At 32.7% G+C, this 16,839-nt stretch overlaps 1 protein-coding gene across 3 annotated transcripts in view; it reads left to right on the top strand.

Annotated features, from left to right (window-relative positions):
- Positions 1 to 16,839, top strand: part of MAP4K5 (mitogen-activated protein kinase kinase kinase kinase 5) — a 109,055-nt gene that overhangs the window by 66,792 nt on the left and 25,424 nt on the right. For 2 of the 3 annotated variants that reach the window (XM_049113159.1, XM_049113160.1), the window contains exons 12-18: positions 1,515 to 1,596; positions 2,523 to 2,639; positions 7,669 to 7,747; positions 12,925 to 12,983; positions 14,185 to 14,252; positions 15,602 to 15,644; positions 16,243 to 16,453. In XM_049113159.1, coding sequence (XP_048969116.1) covers positions 1,515 to 1,596; positions 2,523 to 2,639; positions 7,669 to 7,747; positions 12,925 to 12,983; positions 14,185 to 14,252; positions 15,602 to 15,644; positions 16,243 to 16,453 — 659 coding nt within the window. The remainder of the gene's footprint in view (positions 1 to 1,514; positions 1,597 to 2,522; positions 2,640 to 7,668; positions 7,748 to 12,924; positions 12,984 to 14,184; positions 14,253 to 15,601; positions 15,645 to 16,242; positions 16,454 to 16,839) is intronic. The other variant, XM_049113161.1, reaches the window with a different exon arrangement.

Below are 16,839 nucleotides of genomic sequence, written 5' to 3'. Positions count from 1 at the left end.
CAAGGAATAGGAAGAAATCCATGTCAATCCAAAAGATTTTTATTATCTACTGCTCTGGTAAAACTCTGATCATATTGTTAGAGTTTTGGAAGCTTGGATAAGAGGTGTGGGAGAAAGCATTGGATATGAATATATTAAAATTCTGGAGATTCATATCTTTGCCTTGTATTCTATTCTGTTAATGATGTGCTGACTTTTATGGAAGGTGATATTAAAAGGTTTCCCAGGTACCATGACACTTTATGACTGTTGACTTTTTCTGCCTTCCTTATCTAATAGTCAAAAAGGTTATTATTTATTTTCATCCTAATCTCTTTTTTCTCTTACTAAGTAAAGCAGTTTACCTCTTCTTAAAGTCCATTAGCACATCTTTAATTGGATGATAAAGTTGAAAATTATTTTTCTGACAATGTTTTCCCATACATTTAATAAAAGAAACCATGCACATAAGTTTCCAAGCTCTTAAATTCAGGAATTCTTCATCTAGATTTAATGGATTTCTCATGCGGGGAGAGTTCTGTATGTATATTCATTCTTCTAGGGAGACAGTCTGTATTTTGTTTCAAATTCTAAGAGGCCTGTCCCCCAAACAGGTTCTAAACTACTTTTTTATGTTTTATTGGCCTGTTTGTGCAAAGTATTACTTAGGAGCCAAGCCATTCTGGGGATGATGCCAGTAGTGAAAGGAAAATCACTCTGGAAATAAAGGAGTTTATATCCTACTGTAGCCCGTGCTCACTTCAGCAGCACATATATATTCTACTGTGGCTGTATTCTTTTATGTTGATATGGATTTCTTCCTAATCCTTGTTACCCTAAGCTCCTAAGCACCTGGAACTGGAGGACTTTATGGCAGGGATGATTGGATATTCATTCAGGAATGAGTGACTACTAGCTGTTATGGCTAAATTCACAGATTCTAGAGCAGTCATTGTCATTGGAGTACATTTTCCAGTCTCAGGGTACTCTATTGACTCCATGTTATCTCCACAAGTCACCAAATATAATACAGTGATTTGATTTCTCCGCAAGAGAACTGTTATGTGGTTGCCGTCGTTCCTTAGAAATTCAGTGACCTTTTAAGATTTAAATAATCATGTATATTACCCACTATCCCTCGATGCCATTCTTCTGGTATAGGAAAACATTTATATTTTATATAAATTAACCTTTGAGAAAAGGCCATTTTGATCCTAAGTGGCACCTAGAACACAAGATTATAAATCCTATAAATGACACAACTACCCATTTCTAGTTTTTATTGTATTTTTTAGAGGTTGTATGTTGCTGTTTTATTACCTAATTTCATTTTACTTAATAGATAAAACTGACACCTGTTTTCAAGAAATATACTGTGCTTTGAGTTTTGTTTTTTGGCTTATGTAGAGCTAAGAAGCCAAGAGAAAAATTGTATGTTTCAGACTTTCTAACTTCTTCTAAACTAGTTTTATTTAGTAACACCAAAAAACTAATATCAGTGAAATATTTTTGTACATGTCTCTTTTTATTTGAAGGTCATCAACATTCCATAATTTTGTCAAAATAGCACTAACCAAAAACCCCAAAAAAAGACCAACTGCTGAAAGACTTCTGACTGTAAGTCAATTTAAATTATAGGGGAATTTTTTGTAGTCATGCAGTAAGTAGGAATATCACTTGAACAAAAGTATCTATAATTTTTAATATAAAAATTTAGTGATCTCCTACTGCAGGGGTCAGCAAACTTTCTATAAAGAGCTAGTAAATGTTTTAGGCTGTGGGGGGGGCCATAAGGTTTATGTTGCAACTACTAAATTTTGCCATTGAAGCACTGAAGCAACCATAGACAGTATACTTGAATTAGTATTGCTTTAATACTCAACACTATTTACAAAAAGAGACAGTGCCCCAGATTTTCCCCATTGGCTTTAGTTTGCCAATCCCTGCCTAGAGAAAACTTTAAAAAGTGTTGCTATCATCTTTCTTGGTTTCTTATGTAAATTTATAGAATGCTCTGTGTCTTTATGTATTATAAAATATTTTTATATTAGAAAAAGTTAATTATTACAGTGGTTTAAGGAAACCTTATTTAAATGTAAAAATTGAATTATATGTCTGTACATTTATATAATATTACGGAGTTAAATGTATGCAAATTTGGAATACATTTACTTGTTTCTTATTGTGATATGGACTGTACCTCAGTATTCATTTGCATACATTTCACTATAATGACATGAGTAATGTATGTCTAGTTGTTATAGCCAAGGTTGTAATTTTACAACCTAATGTAGATCAGATAACTTAGAAAAATTATTCATGTTATAAACTTATTCCACAAGAGTTCTTTAGTTTGATAATATGTGATTGTGGTTTCTCTGATTAATATTTTTACTAAATACATTCTCATTTATTTGTATTACTAGACTCGCATATGCTTGTCTTTTATAGCTACTGGATGAAAAAGCACAGATAACATTTTCTATAAACCATTGATGTAAAAGCATACTCATGAAATTTTATTTTGTTTTGTTTTCACTTAGCATACATTTGTAGGGCAGCCAGGTCTCTCTAGGGCCCTGGCAGTTGAGCTGTTGGACAAAGTGAATAATCCAGACAACCATGCACATTACACTGAGGGAGATGACGATGACTTTGAGGTAAAGAGTGTTTGCAGTCTAATATTTGAAAATAAATGTTTAATATGGTCTGAGAGTTTGTTTTCTAATTTATTCCTTTAGTTGTAACAGATTTAGCCACAAAGATTAATTAGCAATGTAAACTTAACTTATCCTGCATATAATTAACAGTTGATAGATACTTTAAAAAAAATTGCAGTATAACATACATAACATAACTGATTGACACTTTTTCTGGAAAGAACGAGGATTATTAATCTAATTAAAACTACTATCATTTTATTTTCATAGTTGGTTTGCCCAAAGTTATTAAGAGGTAGCCAAGGTTTAGAATCAGATCTTTTTCCCCTCCCAGAAATCCAGAAGTGCTTCCCTTCTCCCTAAATCTCGGGTTCTGAAGTGAGAGTTTGATCTTTCTGTAAAGAGAAAGGACATCTATTTCTTTTCTTTTTTTTTTTTTTTTCTATTTCTATTTCTAAGGAAATAAAAGTTTTTAGGAACATTGCTTTGGACCAAGAAACCAAAAAATTTAGACAGAACACATATTATTTTTCACAAAGGAGACTCTCTAGAAATCCAATTGGTCATTTTCTAGTTTTTCTATTACACAGATTATTAACAGGAGATAAATAATTTTTAAAAATTGAGATTCCCAAAGGAATTTTATCCTTTCCAATACTTGTTGGAGACTATTATATTTTATATTATTACATGTAATACTGTTCCGGTGTTTTCCTTCCCTGAAAATACTGTAAACTATTTTTGAATATATTCTATTTAACAACAAAACCTGTAAATCAGGAATGAGGGGCTTCCTGCTCATTGGCAGGTAACTATTATGTTTGTATGACACGACTGTACTTTTCCACCAGTCTCTCTTCCTCTTTTTTTTTAGGATTTCTTTTTATTTCTGTGATTCTCTGAATTTGTCTCGTCATTTCTCTTTATGCCTTTATTTCCTTTTATATCTCTACCTCCACTCTGGCAAGACTATAGAACCAGACTTTTTGTATTATTATTTGTTGGAAGAAATGTTCTACTTTATGTTCTTAAGTTTTGAATTATACCATGTAAGTATCATGATAAGTACTAACACTCATTGAGTAGTCATTGTGTATCAAGTATTAGGCCAAATAATTTTCACGTTAACTCATCTAATACTCAAAAAACAGTCCTTTGCAACAGATTCTATTTTATCCACATTTTATAAATGAGAAAAAATAGAAGTAATTTGCCCAAGATCATATGGCCAGTAAGAAGTGGAACCAGTATTTGGATCCAAGGCAAACGAACTCCAAAGCTTATTGTTTAATTAATATCACATCATTTCCATGTATGTATTTAATAGAAATAGACATTAAATGATCTTTGAAAACTAATATTTAAAAACTAATCATCACTGCCTAGTGTATAGTATAGTCTTTGTCATTAGATACTAATGAATATTTTGTTGAGTGTTAAATGAACTTTAACTGAAAAAAATGGAATAAACTCGCCATTCATAGATATTTTTTACTTAAACCTTCATTTGAAGATTTGTAATAATTAAGATTTTAATCCCTTAAATGATTAAAAATCATTAAAATTGTTGTAGCTTAAATGTGGAATTGATTTTGCTTGATTCCCCAATTTGTCTACACTGGTTATGCAAATAACCAGACTCTATTCCTCGCATTATTTTGCTGGGCTTCCCAGATCCACTCTCCCTTCTTGAGTTCTCCATTTCTGTTTAATGATATCACCATACTTTTCAGTTCTTGAAATCCTCTGCCTTCATAGTTGGGAACACTGTGTTGTATGAGATTCACATTGTCCCTACCTTCAGAGAACTTCTGGTATGGTCTCAAAGGAAACTCAGGAATACCAACAAATAATTTACAAGTGTGGTAACTGTTATGGAATGGGAAATATGGTGTGCTGTGTAGCCATATTTTATGGGTGGGAAAGGACTTGCTGAAGGAGTGATATGTAAGTTGAAAACCTGAAGGAGAAATCGAAATTAGAGGAAGAGAGCAAGCAGAATTGTTCTGAGCAGAGAGAATAACATGTTGGAAAACCTGGAGTTTAGAAGACTATATACTTGAGAAACTAAAGAAAGTCTGGTTTGAGTAGAAAACAAGGTAAGGAAGATAGTGGGAGATGAAGTTACAGAGCTTTAGCTAGTCGTTTTAAAAACTTGGGGCTTTATCTAAGGTGGTAGAAGCCGTTAAAGGGTAAGGGAATAGTTGTATATGCATTTTTTAAAAGATCTCTATGACCTCAGAATTCCATTTCTGAAAATCTTTTAAAAGGCTGTTGAGGTCATCTAGGATAGAGATCGGTGGTGTTTTAGACTAAGAGTGGAGAGCAAGGATGAAGAAAAGTGGACTAATTCAAGAATTCTCTGTGAGAGTTGGGGATTTGATGAAGATGTGAGGGTGGGGGATGAATAAAGATTTGAGGTAGGAACACTAGAGTAAAACCAGGTTTGGAAAGAAAGATGAGTTCAGTTTTATGTATGAGTAATTTTGAGGTTGCATAGGAGTTCCAAACAGAGAGGTTTCATGAGGAATTAGATAAGTGGTTATACATTAGGGAGGAAAGTTTAGACTATAGATATAAATTTGGAAGTCACTAAGTATAGAAGTAGTTAATACCTTAGGGAGTAAATGTGATCACTCAAGAGAAGTATGTAGAGTGAGAAAAGAAAAGGCCTAAGACAGCATCCTGAGATTTTTCAAAATTTAAGAATCAATTTGGCTAACGGGCACCTGGGTGGCATTAAGTGTCTGACTTTGGTGTCAGCTCAGGTTGTGATCTCAGGGTCATGAGATCAAGCCCTATTGTCCAGCTTCACACTCAGCAGAATATGCTTAAGATTCTGATTGCCTCTCTCTTTGTCCCTCTGTGCTCTGTCTCTCAAATAAATAAATAAATCTTTAAAAAAATCAAGTAGGTTAAAAGGAATGGTGAAGGATTGATAAAGACCATTAAAAGACGGAGGGAAAGTTTCAACAAGAATATTGCCTAGAAGATAATTTTAAAAAATCTTTGGATTTAGGTGGTAGTGCTTGATTACTTCTTTAAAAGGATAATATTCAAATTATAGAGGTGAAACTGGATTGGAGTGGTTTGAAAGGTAAGTATAGCAATACATTTATGCAAATTAGTTGTGAAAGGGAGAGGTAGCATGAACAGTAGCTGGAGGAAAATGAGTTGGTGGGGGATTTATTTAATTAGGTATTGTTTATGTGGGGAAAGTAATTTTAAACAAGATTAAATGCTTATGAAAAGGATCCAACAGATAGAAATAGGAAAGATTTAAGAGAAACCAGATGATTAGGCAAAGTCTCTGAGAAAGGAAAAAAGGCTGGAATATAGACTATGAGACACTTGATTTTAGGTAATGAAACACTTCTCTTGTGTTAGAGAGGAGGATAGTTGAGATTTGCCACTAAAAGATATCTTCTATTTGATGATTCCAGTTTTCTCTGTGAAGTAAATGGAAAGGTCATCTCTTGAAAATCTGAGGGAAAATGAGTGGTTTGAAGAGTATGGAGAGAAGGTGCGAAATAGTAATTGAGAATGGTTGGGTTAAATGATTAAACAAGTGTTTGTGGGCAAAGCTGAAGCCTCAGGTGAGATGAATTTTCAGTGTGGTCTGCTGAGTGACTTTCCTCCAGTAGTGATTGGTATCCCCGTATAAACACAAAGAGTTAATTTAGCTTAATTCAACCATGGTTGTCATTTTGGCATGACAGAGTACTGAAGGACAGTGGGGAAAGGGAATTTAGGATATTGGCAAGAGATTGCTGGAAATTGTAGACCATGAGATACAAACTGGGTAGGAAGAAAAGTGAAGACCAGATAAATGCTGATGGAAGGTAACAAGGTAATGGGTCAATGGACTTGGGATTCTAATGTGAACATAAAATAGTATAATAGGAGTGAGAGTGAGCTCAAGGGTGAGAAGTTTGGAGCATAATGTGGGTTTGAGTATCAGAGCTGATGGCAAGGTCCAGAGTGTGATCTTAGGAATCAAGAGTGTATTGAAGTCTGGGAGGGTGTCTTTAGAGATGAGGTCAGAAAACTTAAGTCCCAAACAATGGGCTGTTGAAGTCCCTTGGTATGATAGTGGGTCTTGAAGTAGAGGAAAAAAACACATGAGCCACTATACATCATGTGAATGAGAGTGAGTCATTAGAAATTTGGTAGGTGGCAGTTGAGCTGGAGGTATAGTTTCAAAGGATCAGGAGCTTATGCAAAAGGGTATAACGTAGCAAGCTTCTCACTTGATTTACTACAATATGCTTACTCAGTCTCCTTGCATCCAGTATTCCTCCCCCTCTGTACCTTTTGACATTTATCCAATTCCTCTTAAATCTGACTCCGAAATACTTTTTTGAAAAATCACCAAAAAATTTATTTGCTGAGAAAATGAAATTGAGAGCCATTGGCTGACATTTGGAGTCTTTTATGATCTGGCTCTTGCCCAGTCTGTCTGTCCAGCTTTGTTATCTCTTCACTTAATCTTCACTGAAGCCAAATAATAGTCAACTCCAGTCCCCCTGAATGCTACAATTTCTTTTTCTTGCCTCACTTTATTCACATTCTCTCTGCTGTCTAGAATGCTTCCCACACTGCTACACATCAATGCCTACTGTCCTTCAGGCCCAGATCAGATTACAGCTCTGTCATGAAGAAATTCTATACCCCTTCAGGTGGAAGTCATTTCTTTCTCATCTGGGCATTATTAGTAATTGTCTTAATGAATGGCCTTCACCATTTTCTAATCTTATTAAGTATTTGTGTGTCTTAACTGCCTAGACTATAAACTCCTTGAAGATAAAATTTATCTGACTTTCTTTGCATCTTTTCAGTATTTTATACAGTATAAAAATGGCATAAATAACTTTTAAAGTATCTTAGTGTTCATTTTATTATGTTTATCCTATAATTTATTAGTAGGTAGTCATGTTTGTTAGTAAATGATCATTTAGTTGAAAAGTTTGACCTTTTAACTTTATCACTGAAATTTTTTAAAGTGTGTATATTATGCTTATATTCACAGCCCCATGCAATCATTCGTCATACCATTAGATCTACAAACAGGAATGCCAGAGCTGAACGGACAGCTTCAGAAATAAATTGTATGTGTTTGGTATACATTTTCAGTTGGTGGTTTTGGAGGGTTGAGCTGAGTGTTCTTGTGGGTCTTTTGGAAAAATAAAATTTCAGACTAACTGAGGCTACATGCTTTAACATAATCAGAATACCTCTAAAATAGAGGTGGTGGTTTCTCTGGTTTGTAATAGAATTCTGTTGTTTTTTTAGTTAAATGGTTTTTATGTACTAATTATAAAGTAATGAATGTATGTTCGTTTTAGAAAATTTGTGAGAGGAAAAAAATTAACATTGCCCATAATCTCATCACTGGTACCAACCCACAGATAATATTTTGGCTAAATTGCCTTCATCTTTTTCTATGGCTGAATTTATGCATGACTGAATTTACTTAACAGAAGCATTTTCAATATACTGGCTTAGCCTTTATAACCATTAAAGATTGCATCTTTCTTCAATGTGATGTATTGTAGTTAAATAGTTTCCTGTTGTTGGACATTTGGGTGGGTGAGTTTCAGTTTTTTTTTAGTCAGGTTAACAGGAGAATGGAATCTTTTTCTAAAATATATACTTAAAAGGGGAAATTGCTATTTATTCAATAAATTAATCATTTACAAATATTTTATATTAAGGATATTTGTCATTTTTAGCCCAATTAATTTAGAAGAACAGATTTACAAAGAAATTTTCAGTATGAGTATATTGACCTAAATGCATATTTGCTTCAAAAGATATTTTAAAAAGTTTACAATAAAATGAGATTAAAAACTATAAACAGTAATGGAGGAAGATAATTTATTGAATGTTTAAACTAATTAGAATTATTGCAGATGAGCATTTTGTTGTAGTCTGAGTTTACCTGAACCCAGATATTTTTAGCTTTCTGGATACAGCTTTGGAAGTATCTAGGTCAGTGGAGAGTTAGAATGTCCTTCCCATATCAGTCCATTCAATCAGACCTTTTCTTAGTTAAACCGGTAATTCAAGATTTTATCTCTTTGTTAGTCCCAGATTGCTGATATTTCTTATGCTGTCTTCTTATATAATCCCAAGTGAACTCTCTGGACTTCAAATACCATACAGAAAATTAGCAAAGTTGCTATTCCATTTTAAAGCTATCTTTATTTTATGCAGGTATATAGGTATTCAGTTAATATTGTCTAGCTTATCTATATATTCTTCTGTAGCTTTTGGATTTTGTGTCATATTTAGCAAAGCCTTCCTGATTTTTTTAAGCCTTCCTGATTTTAAGATTACAAAAGAATTCTATTATTTTTCTTCTATTTTTACAGTTTTACTTTTTTAATATTTAAATCTTTGATATAAGATATTAATTTATTTGGTAAGAGGTATGAAGTACAGATTTAGCTTCAATTTCTTTTTAAATGAGTATCCATTTGTCTAAATGCTAATTATTAAAAACTTAGTATTTTTAAGTGGATTTGACATACCACCTTTATGATGTACTAAATGACCATAAATATTTTTTTATTCTTTCCAGAAATTCTGTCATTGCATTAGTATGTCTAATCATGTGCCAATAGCATAATTTGATCATTTTGTCTTTATATTACCTGTTAAAATCTGTTTGGACTAATCCTCCTCCTATTCCCCTCACTGCCCCCCTCCCCATACATATCTTGTTTTGTTCTTTGTTATATTTGGCTATTTATTTTCCTACATACTAAAAAATTAGCTTATCTAGTTAAAAAAAAATTCTCAGCATTTTTACTGAGACTTCATAAAAGTTCATGTATTAAGTTGGGGAGAGTTGACCCCTTTATGATAGTCTGTCTTCTTAACTAAAATAGACTTTTTCAGAGGTAAGCCCAAGGTTCTTTCACGAACCCCCGGGATACTGATTAACTTCATGGAGTAAGCTCTGTGTGCTTCACGTACCAGAAAAAAAAATTACTAAAGTTGAAGGTCATTTTATTTGTGATTTATCTTTACATTTTCTCAAGTCTTCTTTTGTGTCTGTCAAGAACATTTTATAGCTTTGTTTTTATTTGTTTAATAGATGTTATATACACTTATTCTTAGTTTTCTGTTTCATTTAAATTTGAACTGGTAACTTACATACAGTAAAATGCATAGGTGTAACATATGATGAATTTTTAAATAGGTATATACTCAGGAAACTGCCACCCAGATCAAAATATAGAACATTATCAGAAAGCCTCTTCCCTTATGCTGCTTCACAGTCAGTGCCCTTCTGTCTTCTTATATCCCCCTGCCCTTTCCAATGCCCAGGCTAATCACCGTTCTGTTCACTTACCACCATAGATTGGTTTTTACCTTCATCTGGATCTTCAGATAAATGGAATATACAATTTGTACCCTTTTTGCTTTTTTTTTTTGCTCAACATTATGTCTGTGAGAGTCATTCATGTCATGTATAATAATAGTTCATTGTTTTCACAGTAGTATATTTTATTGTATGATTCTAACACAATTTATCCATTCCTTGGTTGATGGGCATTTGATTTGTTACTAGTTTTTGGCTATAGTGACTAGTATAAGTATTCTTACTATGTGTTTTTAGTGGACATAAATAATTATTATGGACTTGGCCTCGTCTAAAACCACCAAGGATGAATGTATAATCCAGTAAAATCAAGTTTGTTGATTCCCTGCAGTGAAGGAAAACATCTATGAGTGGAACTATGGAACATCTCATTAAACAAAGAAAAAGAAGAGTTAGAGGGTTTTGGAAAGAGTAGAGTTCAAGTGAAGTGTGACAACTTAATGCAAAAAAAAGAGATGCTTATGATAGGGTGAATATTAGGTCTAATACTGTAAAAATTGACCCAAAGGCCTATTTTCTTGGAAACTTGGAATGTTGTATTTGCAAACCCCTTTATTTGAAGTCCTCTATATATTTTTCAACTGGTTGTTGTTTCTATTCTCCTGCTGCTTCTCCGGTTATTTTATTATTATTATTATTATTCTGTTTTGAACATTGGGGTGCAACATTGAGTGTCTGGATGTGTCCTCTTATTCTAAAGAGTTAACTGGTATGTCAGTTTGATCCTTTTAAGGCTTGTGTCGGGTTTTACCAGAGTATTCAGCAAGCTCTTTCCTCTGGTTAGAAAGTCAGCTATCTTTCCTGGTACTTTGTGATCACCAGAATCTACATTTAGCTTACAGTACTTTGTTTATGACATAGTTTGTTCAGTCTTGCTTTTTTTTGTTGTTGTTGTTGCTCATGGGCAATTTAGTATTCAACCAAAAACAAAAAGATCTCTTGGCATATTTCTGGAGCTCCTTTATGTAGCTTTCTCGTTTTTTGGCACTCTGGTCTTCAAATTCCCTCTACCTAAGCAGCCCCAATCAATCTCCAGTCTTTGTTTCCTACACAGTTAAGACCGTTACTTTCTCTTTGGATTCCACTTTCTTGTGCCCTACTTTGGAAAGTGCCTCCAGGCAGAAAGCCATAGTGAATGTGGATCTTACCACTATGTATTCTCTTCTTTCAAGGATTAAAACCTTGTGGTATCTGTTATCCACTTCTCCAAAATAATTGCTTCATATACTTGGTACACACATTGATATTACAAGTTTGTAGTTTAAAGCAGAAGGATAAGTCCAGTTCCTGTCCTTTACTTCATTATGGCTAGAACCTACATCATCTTACAGAAATAAATGAATATGTATAGTAGAAGACCTCCCCATCTTTTGTAGGCCAAAGATATGACCAAAGGTACTGTCAGTATTTTCTTTAAAAGAAAACAATTTGAGGTCCTGCGTACTACATAAAATAATGATATTGGAAGCTCTAGTATTTCTATGCCTTAAGTTGTGGTTGCACTAGTTTTATAATAGTCATAAGGAATTTGATTTTTTTAAGGAGTATTTTTCTTATGTGTCAAACATCTTAAGTATTTTATGAAACTCATTTTTTCTAGGAATTTCTTATAAGTCTTGAAATTTGCTTGATATATAATTTTTACTGTTAAAGATAATAATGACATTTTTCTCTTCTTTTCTACACCTGCTTGCCTGCCAGTATTTCTAGTTGTGACAGAAAAAAAGTTAGCTCATCTCTGTCTCAAATTGAGTTGAAATAGTGAATTAGAATAGTGTGTTTTGAGTTACAGTATTTTTAAATTAGGTTAAGAAATAATTCATTAGAAAGTGAGAGCTTTTTATTTTAGGTTATTTTTGAAAAGTAGATACAATGTTTTATGAATTGTCTTTCAATCTTTTATTGAAAACTTTTATAACAGTGTTTTTATTTAATGAATTATATATGCAGTTTGTATTATTTTACAAATCTTGTTTTAGGGATAAGAACAATTAGATCCTTTTTGAAAATGATTTTTTAATATATTTTTTTGCCAAGATTGTATTTGGGGATCTTGCATTTCTATGATGCAAGTATAAATTTTTTTTTTGTTTTTTTAGTCACATTGGATTTTATAATCTTAAAATTCTGTGTGCTTTATGGGGCTCCTGGGTGACTCAGTCAGTTAAGCATCTGACTCGATCTCAGCTCAGGTCTTGATCTAAGAGTCATGAGTTCAAGCCTCCTATTGGGCTCCATGCTGCTTACAAAAAAAAGCTACTTACAAAAAAAACCCCCCAAAACTGTGAGTAGATAATAAACCATCTTTTATGAGTAGATAATAAGCCACCTTTTTTTTTAATAAGCCATCCTTTTCTGTTTTAGAATATTTCACATAAGAGAAGTTTGAACAGGCCACTTAAAATATACATTAAGCAAAATAGAATATTAAATTTCTAAATACCATTGTAACATTTAATTTAAATACTGTTTGTTCTTTTTAAATAATTACAGTAATTTAGGGAGGTTCATCCCTGCCATAAAGTTGTATGTAGCCTTAGAACGGAGTGTGCAGTAGAGACAGAAAATCCTTAAAGGTTTTTTTTTTTTTTTTTTTTTTTTTGGTCAAAGTAGATAACTTTGATTAATTTTTTGCAATCTCTTATACGCAAAAAGTGCTATTTAATTTCCTGACTCCAAGTGAGAATGAAGTAGAATTGTTAGGAAAATACCAAATTGTTACCTTCTTTTGGTAAATATAAAAAAAAGGGGTACTCTTGCAGTAAAAGATGAAAAGATTTTGTCTTTTCTTTTTCTTTCTCCCTTCCCTTCTCCTCAATACAAATGCTTCTTGTTATATTTCTGAGATTAACCCTTTAAGATAGAGTTTGTGAATATCTATTACATATTTTGCAGTTGACAAATTACAGTTCGAACCTCCTCTGAGAAAAGAAACAGAAGCACGGGATGAAATGGTAGGAATTATTACTTTTGAAGTACTTTACAAATTAAAATTAGAGAAAATTTGTAGTTAGGTATACTTTGACTAAGGAACAGTTATATACTCTTCTATGCAATAATTTTGATACTACATTTCACACATTAAAGTTTGAAAAAGCATATAGTTATATTTTGAATAGGGTACTATATATGGTATACTGTTTTAACCATTCATTTTGACCCTTCTGAGTCTTTGGAAGGATTTACATGAAGTTATTAAATGTATGAATTTGGGGACGCCTTGGTGGCTCAATGGTTGAGTGTCTACCTTCAGCTCAGGGCATGATCCTGGAGTCCCAGGATCGAGTCCTACATCGGGCTCCCTGCGGGGAGCCTGCTTCTCCTTCTGCCTATGTCTCTCCCTCTCTCTTTCTGTGTCTCTCATGAATATATAAATAAATAATCTTTTAAATAAATAAATAAATAAATATATGAATTTGATGCTCAGTTTTAAGCTCTCAGGATCTTTTTTCTTATCAACTCTAGGTTTATAGTATATTTTTGCATTACCTTACTGGTTTTAATATTTGCTTGTTAATATAGCTGGTTTTTAAACTTTTGCTCTTATTTTGAGGTTACTAGGTTAAACCTTTCTTTATCTAAAAGGAAATAATAGAACAAGGTATTATTAGAGTTGCCTAGATGTTGTAACATTTACTTTATTTTTTCAGTTTTGGCAAAGTATAATTTTTAAAGGAATTGTCTTCTATTAATAGATCTCTTCATTCTTAACATTTGGCAGTAGTGCTCTTCTTACTGTGTGTGTGTGTATATATATATATAAAATTCTCAATTTCCATGCCATTGGGAAAAAATAGCACCAATAATTTCATGATAGTTTAATAATATGATATGTAGTTTCCACACTAATGGATAAGTGATACAGATAATTAAGTTATGTTTTTTCTGTTTTATTTGGAATATACTAGCATTGGTAAAGAGGGCTTGTTATTTCAAACTATGTAATATGTTTATGGAACTCCTTAAATATAAGTCAACTGATAATGAGTCATTGACCTAAATATGTCAAATGACAGCAACTGTAGCTGGAGATTTAAAAACTGATTCAATGCCAAGATGATTAACAATCATGATACTGAATATTTTCTTGAATCAAATAAGATGATTAATGTCTGTTATAAAGGAACATTTTAAATGATTTTTGTACCTTCATAGGGAGTGTCATCAGACCCAAACTTTGTATTACAGTGGAATCCTTTTGTTGATGGTGCAAATACTGGCAAGTAAGTTATTTTTTAACTTAATAAGTATATTTTACTTGATTATATAAGAACAGTATTGGGAGGGAGTGATTTATTTTAATAAGTTGTAATTTTCATTCGTAAAGAAACTGTGCTGTGCCTTTTATCAGTGTAAATCTGCCTTTTTAATTACCAAAAGGTATCATGTGTTAATCATTAAAGTCTTTAGGCTTTTCTTCTTTAAATCAGAACTTAGTATATGTAATGTTAATTTATTGAAAGAGGAGTTACATGATATCATGGGAAGAAATACTATAGGAGGAATTGGAAAGCCCCAATTCCATCTCTGCAGTGTAGTTTCTTCATATTCTAGACCTGTCTTCCCTCAACAGTTAAGTTATAGAGCCAGCCTAGATGTTCCATACCTGTTTGTGCACTGTAGTAGAAATACACATTTGGAAATACAAATTTCTGGGCATCCCCAAATTCAGCTTATAGATCTGGGGTTGGCAAACTATGACCTATAAGCCACATCTGACCCACTGCATATTTTTTGTGCAATCTGCAAACTAGAATGGTGTTCAGATTTTTTAATAGTTGAAAAAAAATCCAAAGAAGAGTGATATTTTGTCACATGTGAAAACCATATGAACATTTCAGTGTCCATAAAGGTTTGTTGAAACACAACATGCTTATTAGTTTATATATTATGTATGGCTGCTTTCACATTATAAAAAAAGTTAAGTAGTTTTGACCAGTGTATAGACTGAAGTCTATAATATCTATTATCTGGGCCTTTACAGAAAAAGTTTGCCAACCCCTGCAGTAGGATGTAGTCTTTTGGACTGGAATCTAAGAATCCTAAAAGCTTCCTGATAGATTGCAATAACTGTGGATAAGTGTATGGAACCAGTGGTCTAGATCAGTGGTTCTCAAGCATTGATGTGCCTGGAGGATCACCTAAAGATTGATTTTCCATAGGTCTAGAGGGTACATACAAAAGTTTTCCAGTGATGCAGATGTTTGCTGATATGCAGACCCCACTTAGGGTAGCTAAAGGGTTTGATGATATAGATTCATAGTGGCTTCCAGCTCTAAAATTCTGAATCGTGTTTTACTACTAAGTTTAATTTTTATTATATACTTCGTATGTAAAGCATAACCATAAAGACTTTGTATTCATTTTATAAAAATCTATTTTACAGTCCTACTAGTACAGTTTGACACAATGAGCTCTTAGGTCTTCTTATAGGTTTTAAAAATACTCTTCTTCATGATCTAATTGTCTTTTATATCCCCTGAATATAAACATTTTAATGCACATTTGATGGAGGCTCTGTTTTATGTTATCGTTTATCACTATCTGAATTGCATGTTTCTCTCTGTGTTAGATCAACCTCAAAACGCGCAATACCACCTCCCTTACCTCCTAAGGTGAGCTACTTAAAATTTTTGAATAAATGCTTTTTAAGTAATACAATAATTAAATTAAAAAATGTTACTGAATTTGTTCAAAATTCTCCTAAATATATTTTACATAAATACAGTTTTCTTTAAGAAGTATTACAAAATATAAAGACTTCATGAGAAGTATAATATTTGAATAGCTATAAGAAAAGTAAAAATCAGTTATACACATTTAAGAAAATACTCAGCTGCATGGAGAGGAAATGGAAAGAGATCATCATTTATAATCCTCATTTTCTACTACAATTTGACATTTCATTGGATTCATACTTCATTAAGTCCTTGCTTGTGTCTACTATTAAATATTTTGTGAATTGTTTATATAATTTTATCAGTTAAAATTAAAACCGTTTTGACTTAGGGATGATTAAATAAATCACATCGCAAGTTCTTAATTGTGTTGGGACAGTAATTCAACTCTTGTTTACTTTGTTTACCTAGCATAATGATTAAATTATATAGAAGAAAGGAAAAAAGGCAAAAGTCTTTGATGCATAATGATAATGGAGTGTTACTGTTTTATATCCAAATTTATTAAAGCACTTTTGTGTCTTATTATCACCAGCCAAGGATAAACAGCTACCCTGAAGACAACCTCCTAGATGAAGAAAAATCATCAACTGTAAAACGTTGTCCTGATTCAGAGAATAGAGCTCCCCAGTTTCTCCGAAGACAGAGTAGCCCAAGTTGTGGTCCTGTAGCTGAGACTTCCTCTATTGGTATGGCTAGCAGTATCAGCAGTCCCGGAGTGCATACAGCTAGATACTATGATCTGGGTAAATAAATCAAAGCAAAAACTGAAAAGAAAGCCATTTTCATATTTTAAAGAATGTCTTCAGTCAGTCTTATAACTGTTTAAAGCTTTCTGAAGTTACTTTAAAATTCTACATGGATGGGCTATAAATAGAGTCAGTCCAATTCAACCCTAATTTGATCCCTTACTAAATATGATAGGGTCTTAGAATGATGATATTCCTATCCTCCAGAAGTTCAGGATTTGTAGTAGAAGATACACCCATGTACCCATGACATTAGACAATTAGCTTGTATAAGTGTCTCATACAATAATTAACTATATGTAATACAAGATGAGAGATTTTTAAGGAAGATAATGATAGGGAATAGAGGAAATGGGCCCTTGCAGAATATTAAAGGGCTTTGG

The sequence above is a fragment of the Canis lupus genome, chromosome 8 (genome assembly GCF_003254725.2).
Source record: "Canis lupus dingo isolate Sandy chromosome 8, ASM325472v2, whole genome shotgun sequence".
Taxonomy (NCBI): Eukaryota; Metazoa; Chordata; class Mammalia; order Carnivora; family Canidae; genus Canis; species Canis lupus.
Note: the sequence above shows the minus strand (reverse complement) of the source record. Positions and strands in the feature narration are given on the sequence as shown.